Source organism: Rutilus rutilus, assembly GCF_951802725.1.
Source record: "Rutilus rutilus genome assembly, chromosome: 24".
NCBI lineage: Eukaryota > Metazoa > Chordata > Actinopteri > Cypriniformes > Leuciscidae > Rutilus > Rutilus rutilus.
This window is the reverse complement of record NC_140228.1, coordinates 9614769-9640673: the sequence shown is the minus strand read 5'-3', so window position 1 is coordinate 9640673 and position 25905 is coordinate 9614769. Positions and strand designations below refer to the sequence as shown.

Sequence of the window (25905 nt, the reverse complement as noted above, 5' to 3'; positions counted from 1 at the left end):
AGTATCACACTCAGTATTTTGAACATTTATGCATGATATTTCTAGACCTATTTCTATCTGCTAATATTAGAAATGTAATTGATCATATTTTATTTTGTTTATTGGATATTTAATTGTGAATGGTCATTTTCACATTTAGATTACCTTTGCGTCATGTAACACTCGCTTTAAAAACATGAATCCATAAAGCCTATTGTATCAAAAAAATTCCCTTCAGGTCGTGGTATACGTGTATTTTTGCTATATTTATATTGTTATACGAAGTTACTGGACTGAAGGTGTACTTGGTTATCCATACATAATTATTTAGAAAAATCATGTTAAAGTGAATATGATACAACATTTATCTGTACATCTCTCAATCATTATTATATTGCATTGCATTATATGTTTTGACCCCCCACAATAAAAACTACAGAGCTTTGATCATAAAACTAAGCATTTAAATATCATCTTACTAAGACATATTGTTGAAAGATATAGTGACGCCTGATATTTATATGCATTTTATGTAAGTAGTCTGCTATACTGTTATAAAGATCTCAATGATTTACATTACAGGCTATCAGAATTTCATCTTACTTTAACTGCACAATATTTTTGCTCACTTTGGGCCTCTGAATAAAATGTTTCCTCCTTGAGCATAATCTCCTATATCATACAATATGAGCCATTAAAGCCTGGTGTATCAAATATGATACTCAGCAAAAACATATGCAGTTATGTACAGTGTTATTTTTTTAAACTTATTTAGACAAAATAGTTACATTTTAATTAAGTATCCAATTTATCGATTATAATCCGTAACATAAAATTGATTAACGGCTTACTTTAATATTGTTGCATATCGTCAGTCTTCTCCTCCGATCAATAATCTATCTTCTTCTTCTCATTGACGACACACAGCTTCATGCTGACTCTGAACCGCTGCTTTCCGATCTTCATGGTATTGGCCTGGGTCTACTCTGTCTCTATGACGGTGAAGAGCATCGTGCTGGAGAAGGAGATGAGGTTGAAAGAGACTCTGAAGGCCATGGGCGTCACTAACCGTGTGCTCTGGTGCACATGGTTCATCGACACATTCTTCATGATGGCGTCCAGCACAGCCCTGCTTACTCTTATTATCATGGTGAGAGATAGTGTCCAAAACACTCCTGATATCAGCAAGCAAGGCCAGCTAAGACCAGTAAACCAGTGTTTTCTTTTTCTTCAGTAGAATAGTGGTTAAAGATCTGGTCAGAACCAAGGTTGTTGGTTCCATTTCCCAAAGGTGATCCATGACTTTCAAAAAAGGGTGCTGTCCCTGTAAAATATTATTTTTATTTAGGTTGCTTTCAACTAAAGTGTGAGCAAAATTCACAAGTTAGTTTTTTCTGTTTTCAGATTTAATCTTTTTACTGACATCTTGTGGCTACCATCATAAGATACATTTGAATATGTACTATTTAGACTAGTTTAAAAAAATATGTGTGTGTGTAGCCTATATATATATATATATATATATATATATATATATATATATATATATATATGTGTGTATATATATATATATATATATATATATATATATATGAATAAAAATATAAATTTATTCCTATATATATATATATATATATATATATATATATATATAGGAATAAATTTATATTTTTATTCAGCGAGGAAACAATAAATTGATAAAAAGTGATAGTAAAAACATTTGTAGTATTACAAAAGATTACTATTTTAAATAAATACTTTTTTTTTAAACTTTCTATTCATCAAAACAATCCTGGGGGAAAAAAGTATCACGGACCACAATTTTTTTTACTATTTTCAATTGATAATAATGTGAAATGCTTCTTGAGCATCAAATCAGCATATTAGGATCATGTGACACTGAAGACTGGAGTAATGATGCTGAAAATTCAGCTTTGCCATCACAAGAATAAATTACACTTTAAATATATGAAAACTCTTATTTTAAATTGTAATAACATTCCACAATATTACTGTTTTTACTTAGCCTGGCTAACGTCAGACCTCTTTCTCATTGAGACGTGGTCTGGGAACCACATGTTCATTTTCTCGTATTTGAGGCGTGGTTTACGAATGCCCAGAGCCGTTTATTGGGCGCTACGAATGTCTATCAAATGCGCCTGTAAGTAGCTCATAGCCAATCGTTTCAATTATACCAGATGACGTATGTAGAGCGACAGAAATTCGACGAGGAAGAAGACGAAATTGCGTTCTAAACTACTTAGAACACTATCTAAGGCTGCATCGAAAGGTAACTTCGCGTCTGATGCCATGTTGGATCCATAGATATAAACAAACTGCTTCGGTGTGTCGCATAGACGTCGTCATCGTCTTGCTGCCCCCCCCCCCGTTCTGTGATTGGTTCCCTTTTTGAGGGGAAAATCTGGTCCATGGTGTCCAGGCTGCCTAGCAGCGTGAGTAAAATTGCGCTGCGCACAAGGCAGCATGGGGAAACCCATGCTAGTTTTTACTATATTGTTGGTAAAAAAAAAAAAAAATGCAGCCTTGGTGAGTGTAGAGAGCTTTCAAAACATAACAAAATCTTACCGACCCTAAAACTTTTGAGCGGTATTGTACAACCAAATGTATGTTGTAAAGAATATAAAAGCCCATCTTTGTTTTCTCACAGGGAGGAAAAGTGCTGAACTATAGCAATCCCATCATTCTCTTCCTATTCCTGCTCACTTTCACCACGGCAACCATCATGCAGTGCTTCCTCATGAGCGTGTTTTTCAACAAGGCGAACTTGGCGGCAGCCTGCAGTGGAATCATTTACTTCACTCTTTACCTGCCTCATATAGTTTGCTTCGCCTGGCAGGACCGCATTACCAAGGATATAAAAATCATGGCGGTATGTTGCATGATAAAACTACTGAACGGAACAAATTCGGAACGGAAAAGCAACTTAAATGTGATGTTCTGATTCTAAGATTGTTATATTGTGTGTCAGAGTCTGATGTCCCAGGTGGCGTTCGGCTTTGGGACGGAGTACCTGTCCCGTTACGAGGAGCAGGGTCTCGGCCTGCAGTGGGATAACATCCAGACCAGCCTTCTGGAGGGGGACGAGTTCTCCTTTCTCACCTCGATTATCATGATGGCATTAGATACGGTCCTTTATGGCATTCTCGCATGGTACCTCGATAATGTCTTCCCAGGTAAAATATATTCAGGTTGGTTTGATAATAAAAAGCCTATCAGAGGATTATAAGTGACAAATCTTGTGTATATCATCAGGGCAGTATGGTATTGGTCGGCCTTTTTACTTTCCAATCCAGCCTTCTTATTGGTTGAACCGACCTGAGCCTCTAAAACAAGGTGAGTGTCTTTATAGCTTATTATACGTGGTTTCCTCAGCTTTTTATGAACACGTAATCTTTTACACAGTTCCTGGAAAGTCAGCAGTGGAGAAACCTGCTTTTGATAATCTGGTGAACAACACTAATGACCAGACCAAGAACCCCAATGATGACCAGGCCGAGAACCACACAGCACCCGAAAAACTTCCGGTGCAGCCAGGCTCCTGCAAACATGGAGATATACGGGATAAACTAGAGAAAGAACCAAAGAGCCCTGATGAAGAGGAGACGACCAATCACAGCATGAGCACAGACTCATCAGGTGTGGGAGAAAAAACAGCTTAAACCAGTCTAAGGTGGTTTGCTGGTCTTATCTGGTGCCTCAGGTCTAGTTTACCAGGTTTGGAGACGTTTTAGTCAGTTAATACATATGACCTGACCAGGTAAACTAGCTGAACATCAGTGGCTGGTTGCAGACTAGTCATACAATTTAGTCATCTAATTATTTTCTTTTGGACTGGTCGAAACTTTTTTTTAATGTACTGTAAGTTACAGAAAAAAGTAGATTGCTGTGAATGTGAACCTGAAAAGTAGCTGCTAGTTGGGCTGACTAGTTCTTAACACACACTGCGTCCGAAATCGCATAATTCCCTACTATTTAGCATGCGAAAAACAGTACGCCAAAAGAGTAGTATGTCCGAATACATAGTATTTGAAAAACAGTTGGCGAAAAGTACTTCCGGTGAGATACTGAAGTGCACACTCGATGAACACTTTACTATCCCGTGAGGCCACAAGAGAACGATTTATGAATCACAGTGAAGCAAAACAACTGATGCTGGTCGATCACATGACAGTAACAACATGGCGGATGTAGTACGTCCAATTTTCATTCAAACTACCCATATTCATACATAAAAGTAAGTTCAAATTCAAATGTATGCAATTTCAGACACAGCGAAAGTCTTAAAGGAACACTCCACTCCACTCCACTCCACTGCGTATTCAAAACAAGTACAAATAGCGATGCAGATTAACACTAGGCGATTTCCTAGGCATATATTGACTTATATATTAAGGACTATATTAGGGGGAAGCACAGGCGAAGCACTGCTACTTGGGCGTGATATCTTTTTTATATCACTTTTACTCAGGACATGCTAGCTGGCAACAAAGGATTCCATTCATTATGCTAAGCTAAGCTAGCGCCGACCCTGTCAAACTAAAACAATGCATGCACTGAGACAAAAATGCATTTGCCCACCTATCTAAATGTAGGAAAGAAGGTGAATAAGCCCTATTTTAAAAAACGGTGGAGTGTTCCTTTAATATTAGTGCTGTTTATGCACCTTGCCCCAGTTTAGCCAGGCTAGGTTGGTTGATGCAGTTTGTATCCGCATGGAACTGCTGAATTACTAATTATTTTACCTGTAAATTCTGACAGATACATTTGTGGTTCCAGTGGGCTTTATTATCTATCAGGGGAAACCTTTCATTCTCTACAGTATTTTGTGAAAGAACCTATTACAACAAACAGGAAGGTGGTGTTTCTTTTCTTACTCCTGGAAAAGATCCCATCAGATGTATTCAAAGACCTAACCAGGCTTATCTGCTTGACTAGAGCGCAGGCATCCAGCAGGTTTTTTTTGGCTTTGAACTGATGGAGCCCCATGGGAGTAATTACTGCAGTCTTAGCTTCGCTGGCTTTATCCATCAGCACTTGCCAGCGCTCTGTCTTAAGTTCAAGCGCACTGTATAAGGTGGCGCCAGGCATGTGTGCGCACGCATGTACACTAGTATAATCGCACACGATGCACAAACACATCTCTGTCCGTGCCCTTTGTGGGAACCCGGTGGCCTTGCGTCTGTTTGCTTGGCTGGCAGGTTGGAATGCTGGTTTCTGTGTTTGTCTTAATGCCGGTTAATGTATATTAGAGTTGTTAGATATGTTTATTTCATCGTGACAATGACATTCCTTTCGTCTCACGGATCAAGGTGTATATACACCTTTTCCTAACAAAAAGTTTATCATGGTAGCCATGGTTTCAAACAAAATAAAAGTTACTTCCTGGTTTCATGCCCATTTTATATATATATATATACTGTTTTCGCACATATAATTAAACTATATTATAAATTAATATTTGACCCTAAAGATCAGAATAAGTCTAAGTAACTTTAAGAACTTTTAAGCAAAAATTTGTAATATCTATACACAATTATGTCCCTTTACACACCACATAATTGTATTTTATAAGGATCTGAAGTGTTTCTGTATAATAAACATGTAATATCTTAATCACCTTCCAATCTCTTATCTCCAGGGAGGCACTTTTTCGAGCCCGAACCGTCCGGTTTGGTGGTTGGAGTGTGTGTGGAGAACCTGTATAAGGTGTTCAGCGGCGGCTCTAGACCCGCTGTGGACGGTCTGAGTATCACCTTCTACGAGGGTCAGATCACTGCTTTCCTTGGACACAACGGTGCAGGAAAAACCACCACCATGTGCGTATCCAAAACCAGTGAAATGGATCTTTGTTTATCTATGGGAATATCAAACATGGAAGTCTTCTCTTCTCCTCTCCTCTCTCCCACAGGTCTATTCTCACCGGCATGTTCCCTCCCACCTCTGGCACGGCCTATATTTATGGGAAAGATATCCGAACAGACATGGATGCCATTCGTAAATCTCTGGGAATGTGCCCCCAACATAACATCATCTTTCACCAGTTCGTAAACCCCTCATGTGGTTTCCATTGGAAGGATGTTGATTCACCTGCTAATATAAAATCTGTCAGAATTCTGATTTGTTCTGATCTCTTTCTCTTCTACAGTATGACAGTAGCAGAGCACATCTTGTTTTACTCTCTACTGAAGGGTAGGCCGTTGCCCGAAGCCCAGCTAGAGGTGGAAAACATGCTGGAAGATCTCGGTCTCCCTCACAAGAGGAATGAGGAGGCACAAAACCTGTCAGGTTAGATCATAAATACCTTTTTTAACAATCCCTTCCTCTGCAGAACGAACTCAATTCTGTTCTGTAACACTGTAAGACTGAACTGAGGAATAAAAAGAGGATGTTGTCTTCCTATGTAGGTGGTATGCAGAGGAAGCTTTCCGTTGCCATGGCTTTTGTCGGCGGTGCTAAAGTGGTGTTTCTGGATGAACCTACATCAGGAGTGGACCCCTATTCTAGGCGCTCTATCTGGGACCTTCTGCTGAAATACCGTGCTGGTATATGAGCCAAACTAAAAAATACAATTACACTTCAAATACAGTTTTTTCTAATGTCATTTTACGTAGTTCTTATCACACAGACGTATGTTCAAGTGTTCGTTTCTCCAATAAGTTTGATCTATGATATTGGATAATAAATGCATCCATCCAGCCATAATACATTTTATTATTATTAATATTATTATTTTATATATATAACATTGTTTTATATTTTATATAGAATATCCGTCCATCCCTCCATCCAACTTTATTTCTGTCTAATTAATTGTATTAATATATATATATTTTTTTCATATGTATTTTATAATTCATACTTTTTTATTATTTTATGTTATATAATTCATATTTTTGTTTTATATAGAAAATATTACATAATAAATAAATATAATCCATCCATCCATCCATTACGATGTGTAAAAATTATTATTTTTTTATTATTAATATTATTATTTTAGATATTTTTTTAATCTCTTTTGAATATTTTATATAGAATTTCCATCCATCCTTTCATCATTCTATATGTACATCAAATAAATTGTATTATTATATATTTAATATATTTTTTTCATATGTTTTTATGATTTAATTATTAATAAATGTAAATGTTATTATATATTTTTTTATTTCTTTTTTATTTTCTACATTTGATTCCCATCCATATTTTATTTTTTATATATTTTATATAAAAAATATGATATCCATCTAGCCATCCATCAAGATGTAAAAATAGTTTATTTATTTATTTATTTCTAATCAATCTATTGTAAAATTGAGCAAAATCTAACATCTGGGTGTAAAAGTGTGTGTATCGGTGTGTTATTCAGGTCGTACAGTGATCTTGTCCACACACCACATGGACGAAGCTGACCTGCTGAGTGACCGTGTGGCCATCATCTCTCAGGGTCGTCTGCACTGCTGTGGCTCTCCTCTCTTCCTGAAGAACTGTCTGGGCGCTGGCTTCTACCTCACTCTGGTGCGGCGCATTAAAGAGCAGCCGTCCCATGTCAGTAAAGAGGTGAGACTTTTACCATCTATTACAGAGAGTGGATAAAGCAGCTAGACTCTCATGGTTGTTGTGGTTCTTACAGGGTCAGTGTGACTGTACTGAGGACTGCTCCTGTAAGTGCTCACTCTGTACCAAATTTAAGGACAGCACCGTAGAGCAGCCCAGAGTGTCAGAAAGACAGATGGAAGGTAAAGAGTTCATATGTTTATATCAGATCAATGAAATCAAACTGTAAGGATCATAATTTAGGATGTATAATCTCGCTCTCTCAGGGGACATAGAGAAAATAACGGCCCTCGTCCACCATCACGTCCCAGAGGCCAAATTGATAGAGGTCATAGGGCAGGAGCTGACCTTCCTGCTGCCCAGCCGGGGCTTCAAACATCGTTCTTACGCCAGCCTGTTCAGAGAGCTGGAGGAGACGCTGGCAGACATGGGGCTCAGCAGCTTTGGAGTGTCTGACACTTCATTGGAGGAGGTCTGTCAAGCACAAACAGGCTCATTTACTATCATTTGTATTTGAGATCATCGAGAACATAAAATAAAAAAACGTAATCAGTTATAAATACAACAGTTTGCCATTAGGATATATATATATATATATATATATATATATATATATATATTTTTTTTATTTATTATTATTATTTATTATTATTATTTTTATTTTTTTATTATTATTTTGAACCATCATCTCCCTTTGTACAACCTGAAACAATTATGAGTTGATCATTGTGTTAATATTTTTCATATATATTTTATTTTATTTTATTTTGCAGTAAGGGATCAACTTTTTAAAATCCATCATCCTCCTTTGCACAGCCTGTAAAAATCTGGTTTTGTCTCTTGTGTCCTGTAGATATTTCTGAAAGTCACAACTGATGGAGAGGCTGCACACATCAACACTGCATGTGGTAAGATTTCAGTGTACTATCTCTCATTCATTCTCAGCTGTACAGATACTGTGCATATGTGTCAGTTTGGTGCTTGTGAGTCTTGTATATTGTGATAGTGATGTCTATATTTGTGGTTGAACCCCTTAGACATCAGAGACATCAGAGTTCTGCAACAGAGATCTCTTGCGAGTCTTTATAGAGACACCGCAGTCAAAGTGAATATAGAAGAAGGTGACGACTAACTTAGTCTCTCAGGCTTATAATGCTTCATCATTACTTCAGCTAAAGCTGCCTTGCTAAAACAACACAGAGTTAAATGGACACAACAGAGACATGCCGCTAAACAATATGCTAATAGTGCAAGTGGTGCAGGTTAACTCTTTGACGCATGGAGTGATTTCTTTTGACTCTAATAATTCTTCATTCTTAATGACTTATTAATGCTTATATATTTTATTTGATAGAATTCATTGAATGATATATGATGACATCATCTATTGGACAGATGTGTAACTCTCAAATATTAATATAAAATATATTTAATTATATTGTTATCTAAAAATGGATACATCAAAGGGTTAAGCTCGCTTTTTATAGTTGTAGATATAGTTATTTTTTATAGTTAAAAATTAGTTATAGAGCAAAATATCAGCCAGGCTTATTATGAAAAATCATCAAAGGATATTTGAGCTTTTTGAGAGTCTGTATAAGCCAATCCTTGTTTTTATTTTATTTTATTTTATTTTATTTTATTTTATTTTATTTTATTTTATTTTATTTTATTTTATTTTATTTTATTTTATTTTATTTTATTTTATTTTATTTATTGAGCCATCATCTTCCTTTGTACAACCTATAATAATAATGTGTTGTTCATTTGTTCAATAATATAATGTTAATTTTTTTTAATTACATTTTGTCTATATGCTGTTCTCTAGATATCTGCATCAGCCTTTGGAAAACCCGTATTAGTTGACCAAAAACTATATAAATAACTGTGTCTTAGATTTCCTTTTGACAGCGTTTAATCTTTTGTGCAGATGCAGACAGGTCGGCGTATGCTAATGGTCAGTCAACCTCTGGAGGTTCGACCAGCAAAGAGTGCAGAGGATCCCCACAGGTGAAGGGAATCTTTCTGGTCCTAAAGCAGTTTTTCGCTCTTCTCATTAAGAGGTTCCATCACTCCACACGCTCTGGAAAAGACTTCCTTGCCCAGGTCAGAATAGCATCATTGCTTTGTAAACATTTAGCTTTGTAACGACAGTGATGAAGTCCATAAATAAGTTATATAAGATTCAGTTAAATGTAATTTATACATATAAGTTGATTGTACTTACAGTATAAATTTAAGGCAGCAACTTTTCTTTTACAGTGTTTATATTCTCTTCCTCAGATTGTTTTGCCCGCCAGTTTTGTCCTGGTTTCTCTGATGTTCACGCTGATTGTTCCTCCATTCGGAGAATATCCCAGTCTTACTCTAAGCCCATGGATGTACGGCCGACAGTTCACCTTCTTCAGGTACACTTACGATAGAACAGTTCATTTATCCAATGTAAAGTTACCTGAGAAGTTAAAAACAGCGTTTTTAATGTCTGTTTCCAGTAATGAAGAGATGCAAAGCCCAGATATGAGGTATTTTGGCGAGGTTCTTCTAAACAGACCTGGATTTGGCACTCGCTGTATGGTGGATGAACCTCTACAGTACGTGTACATGATATGAATGAATATCCAGAGGATTTTGTCCTACTTACTGTGACCATTCATGTTTCCCACAGAGACTATCCATGTAATAACATAACCACAGAGTGGGAGATGCCCCTGGTGAACCCGGCGCTCATTGAGATGCTGGATAACCCTGAGTGGACAGACATCAGTCCGTCTCCCAGCTGCCAGTGCAGCACGCCCAAAACGCTCACCATGTTACCTGTGTGTCCAGAAGGTGCTGGGGGTCTTCCTCCTCCCCAGGTCTGTCTCTCGACTATAGATATGACACTACAAATTACTTAAAATGTTGTATAATGATGTGATTCCTACATTTCAGAGGATTCAATCCACTGGTGACATGTTGATGGATCTGACTGGAAGGAACATCTCTGATTATTTGGTGAAGACTTACCCAATTTTAATACAGACAAGGTATTGTGGCCCATTTATGACAAATTGTTCATTAAATAGCTCTTATGTTTCCAGGTATTCATCTTATTTGTGTTTTTGCTTTCAGCTTGAAGAGCAAGTACTGGGTAAATGAACAAAGGTAATGGTGTTTTAAACACGGAGTAGAAAATACAACGACTCCATCTTGTGGACACATAGAGAACACATATATGCGTTCAATGATTTACATGTATGGAAGAATGAAAGTTTGCGGTCTCTTTCCTTCAGGTATGGCGGCATTTCTGTCGGAGGCCGACTTCCTGTTCTCGACGTGGATCCTAAAAGCATCCAGAATGCAGTTGCTCAGATAGGACGTCTGCTTAATGTCACAGGGGTAAATGTTTCATATTGTTTTCATTGTGAATTCGATGTAATCATATTTCATATTATAAAAAAAAAAAGCTACTCAAAGCCAAGTAGTAAATAAAACATATTTTTATTTTTTAATTATGATTTAAAAAAGAATGACATTTTTAGCTTTGTTATTTTTTTATGAAAATATGAAATCATTTAATATGAAAAAAAAAATATATATATATATTTTAAATACTATATATATATATATAATTTATTCATTTTGTTTACTACAGTGGCTCTAAAATGTAAGGGTACACTGTAAATAAAGTCAGCAAAATATTACTTTAATTTGACAAAAAATGTAATGTTTTAAATGGTAAAACAATAGATATATTGAAAAAACGTATTTAGACACGTCTTGGTTGTCAAAAGTTTCTATTTTTAAAAACTTTTTTGTTTTTTTAATACATTAACATTTTATGGTTTTAAGTTGTCTTAAGTATTAATTCTTTTAAGGGTCACTTTATGCTCATGTTGTGATCATTTACAGGGCAGATACTCAAAGCTTGCTCTGCAGGAGTTCGGCACTTTCTTGAGGTATATGGAGACTGAAAACAACGTCAAGGTGAGATTTCTTTCAGCTTCACTTCCTGTCACAGTTTACTGAGCTCGTCCCATTCAAGATAAATAACCCATTTGTTATCTCCCCTAGGTGTGGTTCAATAACAAAGGCTGGCACGCTATGGTGGCCTTCATGAACGTGGCGAATAATGCCATCCTTCGAGCCAACCTGCCTCCTGGTGTCAATTTAAATGAGTACGGCATCACAGCCATCAATCATCCACTAAACCTGACCAAGGAACAGCTGTCGGAGGTCACAGTGTGAGTGTAGTGCTGTCAGAATGTCACATAGTTGTTTTACTTGCAAATCAGTCTCAGTTGAGTATGTAAAACGTCTGTGTATGTAAGTATTGTTTACTTATTCATTCTCTCAGACTGACCACCTCAGTGGATGCAGTGGTTGCCATCTGCGTGATCTTCGCCATGTCCTTCGTACCGGCCAGTTTTGTGCTGTATCTGATCCAGGAGAGAGTGACGCAGGCTAAACACCTGCAGTTTGTGAGTGGGGTCAGTCCTATTGTGTACTGGACTGCCAACTTCTTCTGGGACATGGTTAGTATGAAGACAGTACATCTTACCAGAACTTGCCAACTTGTTCACTGGCCCCACAAAAAGATTAAATGTTAGCATTGTATTTTTATATTTGCTTGAAATTATTATTATTATTTTTTAAATATCACGTTATGTTCTTTACCATGTCTTTTGTTAATTAAATTCAAATATTTTTAATTGACAAAAAGTTTTTTTTTATAAAAACTGGCCCGCAAAAAAAAAAGGTTTTAATTTTTATCAATGTATTGCTAGAAATATTTACATTTCTCATTTACATATACATTTCTTTTGTTCATTGAATTATTTTTTTTTTATTTAAATCTTTTTTTATTTTTTACAAAAAGACAAACGGGAAATTATACTGCTACTGTATACATGCAGTGCCATACATTTCCAAAGACACTTTTGCTAAAAAAAAAATATATATATATAATGCAAGACATTATTTATTGGTTTGGTATTCTTGCTAATGCTTTCAGACTTTCACAAATCATTTTTGCAATTTCAACAAAACCAATGTTAGCCAGCTAGAAAGCATTATCTTGGAGACAAATCAGCGCAATTTGCAACTACATCCTTATTGCTGAGCCCTGTATAAATAATGAAAATCATAAATTAAATACTAATAAACTATAAGCATGTTGTTTTGACCATTAAGTTTCCTTATAGTGTATAATGAATAAATATAAAAGTGTATTTATTCTATAGCATTGTCTAATGTTTTCTAAAATGGTCTTATAATTCAGTTTTGCTGTTGTCCTGTCGTTTCAGATAAACTATGCTGTCAGCGCGGCAATGGTTGTGGGGATTTTTATTGCATTTGATAAAAAATGCTATACCTCGCCTGGCAACTTGCAAGCCCTGATAGCTCTGCTGATGCTTTATGGGTAATGTCTTCTTTCATTGATCCTTTTACATTTCTTTTAGCAGAACAGCCTTTCTAGGTATATTAGGTTTGTCTTATTATATATGTGGGTTGAAATCAAAAAAGTATTCAGTGTAAAAAGTTCACCCTCAGTGCCTTTAACAGCACGGTCTGAGAGATGAAGGGTCATGAGTAGACCCAACTGAAAGGTTTGAAAGGTGATTTGCCAGTGTTTTATTCATGTTGCCATTTCCCAGTGTGTTTATTTGGCCCTTGATCACATCAACACAGGCAGTGCAATTGAAAGCCAAATGTCTCTCAGACTCTCCTCTGCTCAATGAGTCTTCTAGTGTGAATCCAATCCAGACACCCCCGCACAAACCCCTTATTCTGAAGACAAAATCTTGTTGTTTCTGATAAATGAAGCATATCTTGACAGAATTAGAATGATTCATGCATTCAAAGGAATAAGTGGAAATTGTATCTGAAGATAAAAATGCTGATTTTATTTCTTTAGTGTCCATAAATCTGACCTGTATGAATATTTTAAAATATACTAATCTGTCTTTTTTCTCATTTGTGAAATAGATGGTCTGTGACTCCCATGATGTATCCAATGTCATATGTGTTTAACGTGCCCAGCACAGCGTACGTCTCTCTGTCCTGCATCAACCTCTTCATTGGCATCAACAGCAGTGCCATCACGTTTATCTTAGACCTGTTCGACAGTACAGAGGTGAAACATCCCAGCCTTCAAAATTATTTTAGTCTAAAATAATACGATTTATTAGCTTTTAAACAACCCTCCAATTTCCACCTATATTATCATTACAATTTTAATCTGACTTAATGCATTAGTCAAGTGTAAAGTTAAAGTTCATTTCATCCTCCATCTGTCTCTACTTGCATAGGCTCTGTATAAGTGTAACCAGGTGCTGAAGAAAGCTCTACTTGTCTTTCCTCACTTCTGTTTGGGCCGTGGGCTCATTGACATGGCAATGAACCAAGCCGTGATGGATGTGTATGCACGCTTTGGTGAGTCCTGCTCCTTTCCCCACCTTGCATTTCAATCGGTCGTATTGAGGTTGCAGCAAGCGACCCTTGCCTGGCCCCTGGCAAGGTTTGGACTCTGTGATCTGACCTCCATAAAAGTCACTGAGCTTCAATTTATATGTCAACATGATGGAAATACAACACCTTACATTTGCCAACCGTGTCTTCATTGAAAATTCACATTGCATCTGATGGCTATTCAAAGCTACAATTGTTTTAGATAGCCAAAATGGAACAGACTCAATTTGAAATTTGAAAAGTTCCATGCGCCTGCCACTAGGAGCGAAATCCGACACGCATGCGAATGTCGGAGATAGTGGAAAGGCGGCTTTGTGCTCAAACTGATCTCCTAGATCTCCTTAAACTGATCTCTTGCTAACTGAAAATCTACAAGGACTTACTAGAGAGGCTAGGAGATGTCTCTCTAACTAACTAGAAACTTCTGTAAGAGATTAGACGGATGATAAAATAGATGTGCAGTCTCTAAGACTTACATTGTAGAAGGCATCTGAGCCATTAATTGGACTTGGAGACTAACGCCCAAGCAACAACTCAGATCACCATAGAAACTGCTTGGCAACACACTGACAACATCCCAGAATACCCTAGCAACACCCTGGCAACTACCAAGAACACTTTAGCAACCACATAGCAACTCACTAGCAACCAACCACCCAGAACATCCTAGAAACTGCAAAGAAATTCCCAAGCAACCAGTCAGAACACCATAGAAACTGCTTAGCAACACCCTGGGAACCACTCAGCATGGGAACACACAAGCAACCACCGAGAACACCCTGGAAACTTCTTGACGACACCCCAGCAATCACCCAGAATACTATAGAAGCCACTTTGCAACACCCTAACTACCACACAGAACATCCTGGGGACACCCTGGCAACCACCAAGAACACGCTAGGATCCGCATCACAGCATACTAGCAGCCACCCAGAACACCCTAGCAACTGCATAGCAATTCCCTAGCAACCAGCCTTGCAAAACCCTGGCAACCACCCAGAACATTATAGCAACTGTATAGCAATGCACCAGCAACCACCAAGAACACCCTAACAACCGCATAGCAACACTTAACTACATGTATAGAGTTTTTATAATTCATAGTTGGTTCTGAAAATGTAAATGTTGGTGACACTTCTTGTGAGGTTCATGTACTGTACATCGCATGTGCGTCTCAGGTGAGGACTTCAGTCTGGATCCCTTCAGCTGGGACTTTGTGGGAAAGAATGTGACGTTCATGGCAGTAGAGGGGTTCGTCTATTTCATCCTGAATGTTCTGATACAGTACAGATTCTTCCTGGATCACTGGTGAGAAGAAATACATTCAGCCTTGAGTAGATCCAGTGGTTTCCACATATATATATATATAAATAAGCTGTCTCTTTCAACAGGATGTCAGATTTTAAGAAGCCACCAGTAACTGATGAAGATGTGGATGTGGCCAAGGAGAGAGAGAGGATTTACAAAGGAGGAAGCCCTAGCGATATCCTCCAGATAAAAGACCTATCAAAGGCAAGTCTGTCCACCTCACAGTGGTGCATGATGGGCATTGCTTCACACAACAGAGATCATGAATGCATTTTCTCTCTCTACAGACGTACGTGGGAACGATCAGGCCAGCAGTGGACAGGATATGTGTAGGAGTGTCACCAGGAGAGGTAATAAATGGATGCATTTGGTCTTTGTGTTGTAAGCTCCATGAGCTTTGCATGAACTGTTTTTCCCCCCACAGTGCTTTGGACTTCTGGGTGTGAATGGTGCTGGGAAAACTACCACATTCAAAATGCTGACAGGAGACATAGATGTCACTTCAGGGGAAGCTGCTGTGACTGGTTACAGGTTTGTTTAACTAGATAATTGTAAAGGTATATTTTTGACTGCTAACACAATACAAATATGGCTAGGATGGTGAACGTGATTTCACCAAGTACAATATGTTTGTAGATCAACATCTTTGTTGATCCTGGAACAATATTCCAAACAACCAATCAGATTTAAGGGACGAGTTTACAGTTTATGTCAAGTTTAGGCTTACAAATAGGGTTAGGTGCTTCTACATCAGTGTTATTCACCAATCATTTCCCTCTGATTTTAGGGATAAGTTATGGGTATGTTAACATGGTAATCCAGGAACGTGTCTTACAACTATTTTTACACCAGTAACCACCTAGAACACCCAGTAGGACTTTTTAGGAAAGCAGTTTGAAAACAATTATTTTTACTATTTTGTTGGGTGCTGCTAGTGATGTGGAAAATTACACATTTTACTCAACAAACTCATTTAGTTTTTTGTTTATCAATTTGATTTCTTATGTTGCTCCAGCATTCTGACCAACATCCTGGATGTGCACCAGAACATGGGCTACTGCCCTCAGTTTGATGCCATCGATGATCTTCTAACTGGAAGAGAACACCTGCACTTATACGCTCGGCTCAGAGGAGTCCCGGAATCCGAGATCAGCAGAGTGAGACGATATTCCATTTTCTTATCTCTTCTTATTTATTTCTCTCTGGGGATTTCTGTCAGAGACTTCTATCTCCCTCTGATGCAGGTGGCTGAATGGGGAATTCAGAAATTGGGTTTATTTGAGTATGCAGGCTGCAGTGCCGGCACATACAGCGGTGGAAACAAGCGTAAACTCTCAACAGCTATCGCAATGATTGGCTGTCCAGCTCTTCTGCTCCTGGTAAGAGCCTTTCTGTGTGAATTATCTCAGATTATGATAAGCATCGTTACTAGCATGTTGTTTTTCCTGTGCCTGCAGGACGAGCCAACCACAGGGATGGATCCTCACTCTCGCAGGTTCCTCTGGAACTCCATCATGAGCGTGATTCAGGGCGGCAGGGCGGTGGTCCTTACCTCACACAGGCAAGAACACGACAAAGCACATGCATTTTATAATGCTAATTATAAATAATATAGGTATAGGCAATAATATCATAGCCTACTTTTTACAATCCTCCAGTATGGAGGAATGTGAAGCTCTCTGCACACGACTGGCCATCATGGTGAACGGAACGTTCAAGTGTCTTGGCACAATCCAGCACCTCAAATACAAGTAAGATCACACATTTTATTCACATGAAAATTTCCAGCTACACGCTTTCTGCAGTTGTATCGTTTTTTTTGTTTGCATTGCTATTCTGTGAAACATCTCTTGTAATCATTTCCCTGCAGATTTGGTGATGGATACGTGGTCACCATGAAAATCAGGGCGGCCAAAGCAGGCACAGTCCCGGATCTGAACCCGGCTGAAGCATTCATGGAGAGCACATTTCCAGGCTGCATTCAGAGGGAGAAACACTATAATACTCTACAGTACGAGATCGCTTCTTCCTCTCTGGCCAAAATCTTCCAGCTCGTCTTAGCCAACAAGGAAATGCTGAATATTGAAGATTACTCGGTTTCCCAGACAACACTGGACCAGGTATTTCATATGATTCTGTTGGCCTAGATAAACCTTTACCATTTAAATTTTCAATTAAATGACAACTACTGAAAATATTTGACAGTATATCTATATGGTAGACATTTAAGTTTGAAAAATGTATAATTCCCTTCATGTAGTCCAAAACAGAGAAATCTATTATCAGTGTATGCACTCTCCTACTTCTGAGACAGGATGTCCCAAACTAGACAAGCTCAATTTAGAACAGTCCAGTTTAGGGGCAGAAGATTGCCACAAGCATCCATCCATCTTGTGACCGCCACTATTTGTTTCCATACCTGAGTGTGACAAATGCACTGGAACAAGGGCATTTTGGCTCCTTATGCAGTCTCGCTCTCTTTGTTTCACTCCCTGTAGGTGTTTGTGAATTTCGCCAAGCACCAATCCGGAGAAGATGATGCCATTGTGTTGCACCCGAGGGCAGCCGGTGCCCGGCGGGACATGAGAGTCTTTCCAGTGAAAACGAAAGCCTGAAAGCTTGAAGAGGGTCATCTGAGCAGGTCAATTGGAGTCATCTTGCAAGGTCACACAAAAGAAAAAAGAAAAGAAATAAAAGAAAAGGAGATGATTTTTTTCTTCTTTACAAAACACTTGAGACTTTTGATCGTTTACGCCGTAACAGCTTTGCGCACCTTTTTTGATTGGCCTTTTTTTATATAGAAATGCATCGAAAAATACAACAAAACATAGACAGAACTGGACCGAGTTAGTCTTATGAATACTGTAGCACTTTATTATTCTCAAAAGTGATATCTATTATTAATATCACTTTTATTTTACAAAGAATTTTGTTTTAAAAACAAATCAAATGATGCAATAGATTTTATTGCAAAGGCTATTGCTATTGAAATGCATATTGCATTGTGACACATTGCAAGTCACAGATTTAAGAATTTTTGCCAAGTTAGAAAAGAGTAGCATACAAACAGTTGCTGTAAATGAACTAAATAATACTAGATATGGCTGATAAGGCAAGGAATTATAGAAAGTTGATTTTCTTCTTATTCTTGTAAAAATTCACCAAAATAATACTATTAAAACGGTATGCTGTCGCTCACTTTGAACCTTGTCAAGAATTAATGAGAAAACATTACTATTTTCAATACAATCCAGACATGTTTGTTTAATGGTATGACTCGATTGTGGTTGTATAACCATTTAAACCAGTTAATGAGATTTCAGGTAAAACTAATTATTTTTATTTGACCCAAAACCTTTCATATAAATATAGTTTTGAATTCCCTGATGTAGTTCAGTGTCTCCCTGTGTTGTAGTTGGTTTAAAGAGGTAGAGTTCTGTATATTGCACATGAATGGTTGGTGTAATGCTTTAACCAACACAGATATACTGTAAACACAAATTCCCACAAATCTGCTCATTTCAAATTCCAAGTGACATACCATTGTAAGTGCAACAATGTGCGACCTCATCTTGCATGATAACCGTGAGATATTTTTGAGAAGAGAATTTAACTTTCATAATCCTGCCCAGAGGGTGTCATAAATCAGCTTCATTTACATGCAGCTGTCATAGTTCTCTCAGCCAAAATCATAATGTCTCTGCATTTTGAACTGAAGTTGGTATTATGTGAATGTCAGAGGATGAAGGGGAGGATTGGCATGCGGAGGTTTGGGTAGTCCTTAAACTCTTGGGTGTACATTTTGTGTTTTCCTTTGGCCCAGATGGTCATTTGAATGAACCCTACAAGTGTGAAGAGAGCCACTGAAAAAAATAAAAAGTAGCTCAGTGTATATCAGATATATCAGAATCACAAAGCTGACAGCTGTTTGATTGCAGTTACTCACCTGGAACGCACTGGGTCATGATGGACAGGCCCACCCAAACACCTACCTGATGGAAAATGTAACCAAAGATGTGATGGGTCAGGCAAAGGTAGTAGAAATGAAGTTATAAAGATATAACTATTTTGCTGTTACCTCATATGTGTAGTTGGGACATGATACAAAGAAAAAGAGCCATGTAAAAGGGTTTTTGGATGGATTTGGGAACCTCCGACATTTTGTACCTTTTAAACAGAACAAAAAAAACAAACATAGGATCATACATTGGGTCATAAGCTGTAAAGTAGTCGAAATGTGACATATGCACTCACCTTCACGTTTTAAACTGTTCAATGACCAGTGGATGGAGAAATTACCTGCCTCACATAACTGAAACACAAACAATATCATGTTTGTTCATTTATCCTTAATATACATTTTTTAAAGTGGTGCATAAACATCACGTACCACAAAGAGAATTAGTGCATAGTTGACCTGTGTCTCTCCGTATGCTGTAAAACATAAAGGTTAATGTATCAAACTGAAGTGACTATTAAATACCTTTATCTCTTCTGGTACTCACATGGTGGTGTGTAGAGAGGATGATTGATGTGGTAAGCTAACCATGCTGCAAAACCCCAGTAATATGCACAATTCTGTGAATTCAGAGAATCACCAATCAACAGAGGATTTGACATAATCATAATTGTATTGTTTAATTTGTAAAATTGCTCAGAAAATGGCTGAACTGTATTCAATGATCATTTTACCATGTCTGAAGTAAACAAGGGTGACAAATTACTTCTCAGACTAGTTTTTATTTGTTACAGTAGCAAACCAGACCAGCGTGACCGAACACTCACCCTTACAATGGCTCTAAGAGGCATCGTGCCTTGAGAAAACCGATGCACAAATATTATTTCAATTAGCCTCTTGATATAGTGAAAGGAGTGACAAGCACAAGCCAAACTAAAGAGAAAATTTAAATTGTGTTATTTACTCATGGCTTTCAAAATCCATATCCATATTTCATCAATGGAGCACAAAAGGTGTCTTTTTTTTTTTTTTTTTTTAAGAATGTACCTGACCACAGAATGAGAGCTGGAGGTGAAGGCGTAATTGTGGCTATAGATGTGCGGGACACGGACATAGAAGAGGAGATATATCAGAAGGGGACCAATGCACTCCGCCAAAAAAACCTACAGAGCATTTATGTATTTAAAGATCATATGTTTGATACTGTCAGAATTACATTTTGCAAATCTATAGCACTCTTACCAACGTCCATCCCAGTTGCGGGCCAAGGTCTCTAAAATACATGGTCGTCGAGGTCCCAACAGGAAGATTCTGCAGTACATCATCATCTCTCAGTGCTTTTCCTTCTAAAAACCACAAATGCAGAACTAGATTTGCCACAGCTAGTGTTAAAGTGTTGGGTAAGTATAGGTTTTGGTCTTGCTGCATCAAAGCAGCTCTCAACAGATAGCACTCGTCTTGCTTTCTGAAACCTGAAATGTGCTGCCTTCAAAAGCACTACACAGAGATCAAGGGACATCTGAGTTCAATGTCTGAGAAACATCCTGTCTACTAAGTTGCCTTCATCTGATCAGTTTTTAAACATAGATGAATAATATCCATCAATTCAATGTGTGGCTTTAGAAATTGGTACAAATGGAGCAGATGAAAGAATTTTTATGATTCCATTTCTACCCAAGGAATAAGCCTGTCCTGAAATATTCCACAGCCATGCTATACTGTAGTAAAAACATAACCCCCGTGTAAGGATATCATCTGGATGTTTTTGTTTTTGTATACATATATAAATTATGTATTATGAGTTCCTCATACTCACTGGGGTCCAGCCTCAGGGCTTGTCTAGCTGGATACCATTTGGGATCTGACAGTAAGACAGAAAAATCATACAATATTACATTATCGTATATCAAATATTAATATCTACAGCACAATGCTGTCATAAAAAGAGGCTAAGGTTAATCACTAAATAATTGAATAATTAAATAATTTATATGTAAATATTATACATATCAAATAACATGTCTGTTTTAAACATATTACACATTAGATTATTAATACCTGTTCTGCAATATAATTTTCAAATAAATTTACTATTGACGCGCTCTGGAATACTTGATTCTGATTGGTCAATCGAGGCATTCAGCGGCTATATTTTTCCAGAGCATCAAGCTTTAAAAAATAAAAATAAAATAAAAAATTATATTACAGAATGATCCCATGCGACACGTGTCGTATATTCGAAGTGGAATAAGAAGGGCATACGGAAAAATCTTAGATAAGGCATTAGAACAACAGGGTGAGTAACCAACTGAACCGCTCCACCTCAGGAGTGCATTCTGTTTCTAATAATTGAAATGCCCACCATAAATTCCTTATTAAATAAACCTCGACAGAGTGATGAGGACCCCGAGGCGGAGCAGAGGTAAAATGTGACTTATATCATAAATGACCAGGCAAAATTACAAAATACAATACCATTGTGGGGTAAAAAAAAAACTTACATGACTTGTTAAACAAAATCTTAATGTCACCTATGCTTGAATGGGGATCAACCTGCATTAAAAACAAAATAAAGTAATTTACCTTAAAGTTTTAGCTGAGTGCAGCAATCACTGGCATTGATTGTTAGTTGTAAAATCTGCTTACCTTGTCAAGAAAACAGAGCTGTTCTTTGGTGTTTGAATCTAGAATTTCGACCTGAAAGATTAGAGTCATATCAGCTGGGTTAAAGGGATAGTTCACCCAAAAATGAAAATTAGCCCATGATTTACTCACCCTCAAGTCATCCTAGGTGTATATGACATTCTTCTTTCAGATGAATACAACAGGAGTTATATTGAAAAATGTCCTGGCTCTTCCAAGCTTTATAATGGCATTGAATTGCTGTTTCTGTTTTGAAGTCCATAAAGATGCATCTATCCATCATGCACGCGGCTCTAGGGGGTTAATAAAGGCCTTCTGAAGTGAAGCGATGCGTTTGTGTAAGAAAAATATCCATATTTAAAACTTTATAAAATAAAATAATTAGCTTCCGGCCAAATGAACATACGAATTCCGCGTAAGTCTACAGCACAACTTATGCGAGTAATGCGACGCAATGCTGATATTTACGCAATGCGCTACTTCCGACGTCACAAGTTGTGTAAGTTGCGCTTTAGGTGTAAGTAGATTGCCGTTTGGCCAGAAGCTAAAATTTTGCTTTGTAACATGTTAAATTTGAATATTTTTCTTACACAAACTTCAGAAACAGAAACAGCAATTCACTGCCATTATAAAGCTTGGAAGAGCCAGGACATTTTTTTTATATAACTCTGATTGTATTCGTCTGAAAGAAGAATGGCATACCCCTATTATGACTTAATCATGGGCTAATTTTCATTTTTGATTGAACTATCCCTTTAATAGACCTTATTCACATCATAGCCTTCTTTGATTTTGAACGGGAATGAAAGCGAGGCTGCGAGGGATAGACATACATCTCTTCAGTTGTTATGTAATGTGTTTTTGGCTTGTTCTGCTGACGAAACACTGCAAAAATACCTTTCCAAGATATTTTAGTATCTTTTTTTTTTTTTTTAAACACCTGACAACATGAGCTGTGGAAAATTACAAGTACCCTCACAGCCTCACTTTCAGTCATGGCGCTTCTCTGAATAAGGTCTATAGCTGCATGGCACAGACACTGTGTGAAGCATACTTACTTTTTTTTCTTTTTTTTATTCAATCAACATAAATCAAGTTAATTTCGTGAAGGTCAGGCCTCAGGGTGAAGCTGCCCATCAGTTCTCCCAGAATTGTATGCTTCAAAGATGCATCACATAATTGACAACTGAGAAAAGCAATCAAATCTTTAGCTGTTTACATAGTTTCATATTAACAGAAAATAAGGAGTTTAAGGAATAATTTGCAACACGTCTCCCCTTGAGTGGTCGCAAAAGACGTGCTGCGAAGTGAATATCCAAATTCATTCTGACACAGCTTTTGTGTAGGCTATCGCAGAAGCCGATGAGCACCTAATGAGGGTGGCACAGTCCAGACGCTGTTAATTGATCAGAGCTTCTGTTTTGACAGATCTGTCCCTGTTTAGCTCAATGAATTCACTTCATCACCCCAAAACCACAATCTCTTCCATCGTCTGTTTCCGACCTGTCTGAGCTCTGAATTCCTGGGGATGCATCTTTTTGCAGTATGGGAGGCTTTTTAATCTTAATTAAAAGGTGTCAGTGTTGATCTACAGAGTACTGCGAGTTGAGTCTGCTGCAATTTGCCTTGAAAGCACTATATATTGTGGAGCTCAGCAGAGCTGTCACCCTGAAACTGCTCTTATACTGGCTAGAGTAATAATCTTCTAATGGAGACATAGGATTAGCCTAATGCTCAACTTAAAGTAAGAAGTTATTCTACAGAACACTTGTCTAAATTCATTAGCTAGTATTCTAAACTCTTACACTTGAAAATGCAGCTAGAGTATCTCCAGTAAAAACATAAAAATTTGAGCAGTGTGTCCTTGTAAGTAAAATAAAATATATAAATATTCAATAAAGCAAACATCAGTCTATTATCGCTCAGACTATCGCATACATTATATAATTTGATTTATAGCACATTCTAATGTGGTTTGGAATCTGATAAAAAAAATTATTATCTCATTCTGAAACTTTTTTTTCATATGAAGTGTCTAGACTCTTGATATTTCCGTATACACTTACAGTATTTTCGCTCTGCCTTTAGCTTTAGTGAACTAAATGACTCACTCACCGTAATACTCGTGTATAAAGACCAAGCAGTAAAATTGTCCTGTTTTCAATCAGGCAGAGTAATCAATAAAACCACTCTGTGGATTTCTAAGTGCTATTGACAGGACGTCCTGCTTCTGTTATAGCCATCCTCCAGTACTGTAAATACATCAGTAATGTTGAGGAATGTACCAGGCTCAAACATTACATAATTCTGTATCCACTCTGTAACCTCGATTTTTTCGTTCTTTCTCTTTGCTTACATCTCGCTGACAGAAAACAGTTCAGTACATTACATTTAAATGTTTGATTTCTGTACATTTGATTTTAAAGTTGTTTATAATATAGAGCGTGTGTTAATCAATAGCACAGCCGTCTCTGGTGGTGTTTTACATAGGCAGTGGCAATGCATGAGAGGGTCATTAATCCTCCTCAGATGACAGGCCGGTCAGTTATGCGCTAAATTATATTTACTTGTTTATGTTCAGCAAGCGTAAAATTAAAGCAAACCAGCATACAGCAAATTTGCTCTTACAGTATGACAGCCGATTGGAGGATCTGAGGGCTGACGTAAGACACATTTTCAGCTTAAAAAATGCTGACTGTTTTTAATTAGCCTAACATTTAACATATTTAATCACTTTTACTGTCACACATATTTATGATTAGATAATTCATTTCATGAACAAACCCAAATATATATATTTTCTGGTAAACCCACACACAGTGAAGGATCTCCCCTTCTTTGTATTGTTTCTGTGGGAATGTATGAGGCTATTTACTCTTTAGAAACAGAAATGAATGAACCTCGAAACCCATAGTTTAAAGTTTGTACAAAAAGCATGTAATCTTGTAAATTAACTTGATGCCTTACCTCAAAAAATATTGTCCTGCTCATTCCGGGGCCCTTGTCTGACCTAATGTTCGGTCCCCCGGAGTTGGACAGGCAGCTCCGTCCTTTCCTGTGGTTATGCCAGTGTTAATTCTCCATACTAACACTCGTCCTTCACTCTCCATCTCCCCTCCCACACTCACCCCCTCCTACTGCCTCTGCTTTTTACTGTCTTTTTTCTCTCGTCTTGCTCTTTGAAGAGCATACGTTCTTGAAACCTGTCTTGGTCTGTAATCTTGTCCTGAGTGTGTCTGTAGGCCCTCAATTTTGATAGATAGATAGATAGATAGATAGATAGATAGATAGATAGATAGATAGATAGATAGATAGATAGATAGATAGATAGATAGATAGATAGATAGATAGATAGATAGATAGATAGATAGATAGATCCTCCCATACTATAGCCTATACAGGACAAATTAACATTTTAACCACTTAAATAATCAATAAGTAATATGGTTATTATTAGTTCCATTAAAACCTATTGTAAGAATGGTAGCCCAATGACTCAAGTGTTACTACATCCTTCTAAAGGAATTAGTAGCTATTTGGAACAGTTTTCTGAAGTCAAGATCATGGTAACCCAGTGGAAATGACTCAAGTGTTACCAAATCCAAATCTAAAACCTTACAAAAACTTCAAAAGCTTATGACTTCAATCTTTAGGGAGTTATATCATGCTTTTTACTTTAGAATGCTGTTCCTTCTAGAATTTGGTAATACTTGAGTAATTACTACGGTAAAGAATTAGATGATCAATAAGTTAAGACAACATATGTTTTTGCTTTAACCCATCAAAATAAGTTAAGCAATTTTCTACTTTTTTATACGTTATATAAGTTAAAGGCAGTTTAATGTAGGCCTGATTTAAGTTGAAATGACTTAAACAGCCAAGTTGATTGTACTTAAACATTTAAGGCAGCAACTTTCGAGTGGGTTACTTTGATCTTCACTTTAGAATTAAGTATTTAATTAAGTAAAATATTAATATTGTGTTAAACA

At 37.2% G+C, this 25905-nt stretch overlaps 2 protein-coding genes across 5 annotated transcripts in view; one reads left to right on the top strand and one right to left on the bottom strand.

Moving 5' to 3' along the window:
- abca4a (ATP-binding cassette, sub-family A (ABC1), member 4a) overlaps positions 1–20036 on the top strand; it is a 36955-nt gene extending 16919 nt beyond the window's left edge. Inside the window, exons 15-52 of one of the 4 annotated variants that reach the window (XM_084399613.1) lie at positions 907–1129; positions 2648–2869; positions 2969–3173; positions 3253–3333; positions 3403–3636; positions 5639–5816; positions 5909–6040; positions 6146–6285; positions 6405–6542; positions 7370–7560; positions 7634–7739; positions 7824–8029; positions 8411–8465; positions 8595–8678; positions 9488–9663; positions 9841–9965; positions 10050–10148; positions 10223–10412; positions 10489–10583; positions 10669–10701; positions 10830–10935; positions 11449–11523; positions 11611–11780; positions 11894–12071; positions 12843–12958; positions 13525–13672; positions 13848–13971; positions 15186–15315; positions 15399–15519; positions 15603–15665; positions 15740–15846; positions 16331–16472; positions 16560–16694; positions 16773–16876; positions 16974–17066; positions 17186–17435; positions 17814–17956; positions 19254–20036. In XM_084399613.1, coding sequence (XP_084255739.1) covers positions 907–1129; positions 2648–2869; positions 2969–3173; positions 3253–3333; positions 3403–3636; positions 5639–5816; positions 5909–6040; positions 6146–6285; positions 6405–6542; positions 7370–7560; positions 7634–7739; positions 7824–8029; positions 8411–8465; positions 8595–8678; positions 9488–9663; positions 9841–9965; positions 10050–10148; positions 10223–10412; positions 10489–10583; positions 10669–10701; positions 10830–10935; positions 11449–11523; positions 11611–11780; positions 11894–12071; positions 12843–12958; positions 13525–13672; positions 13848–13971; positions 15186–15315; positions 15399–15519; positions 15603–15665; positions 15740–15846; positions 16331–16472; positions 16560–16694; positions 16773–16876; positions 16974–17066; positions 17186–17435; positions 17814–17930 — 5092 coding nt within the window. In that variant the 3' untranslated portion in view covers positions 17931–17956; positions 19254–20036. Of the gene's footprint in view, positions 1–906; positions 1130–2647; positions 2870–2968; positions 3174–3252; positions 3334–3402; positions 3637–5638; positions 5817–5908; positions 6041–6145; positions 6286–6404; positions 6543–7369; positions 7561–7633; positions 7740–7823; positions 8030–8410; positions 8466–8594; positions 8679–9487; positions 9664–9840; positions 9966–10049; positions 10149–10222; positions 10413–10488; positions 10584–10668; positions 10702–10829; positions 10936–11448; positions 11524–11610; positions 11781–11893; positions 12072–12842; positions 12959–13524; positions 13673–13847; positions 13972–15185; positions 15316–15398; positions 15520–15602; positions 15666–15739; positions 15847–16330; positions 16473–16559; positions 16695–16772; positions 16877–16973; positions 17067–17185; positions 17436–17813; positions 18518–19253 lie in introns of those variants that run through there. The other 3 variants (XM_084399615.1, XM_084399612.1, XM_084399614.1) reach the window with 3 other exon arrangements.
- On the bottom strand, positions 18918–22913 carry tecrl2a (trans-2,3-enoyl-CoA reductase-like 2a; the record flags this gene model as incomplete). Its single annotated transcript, XM_084398850.1, has 12 exons — positions 18918–19178; positions 19262–19307; positions 19394–19627; positions 19706–19749; positions 19821–19893; positions 20101–20206; positions 20321–20436; positions 20516–20619; positions 21090–21134; positions 21775–21826; positions 21920–21970; positions 22890–22913. The coding sequence occupies 12 exons, from the start codon at positions 22911–22913 to the stop codon at positions 19051–19053; spliced, it is 1023 nt and encodes a 340-aa protein (XP_084254976.1). The 3' UTR covers positions 18918–19050.
- Positions 22914–25905: the final 2992 nt, after the last annotated feature.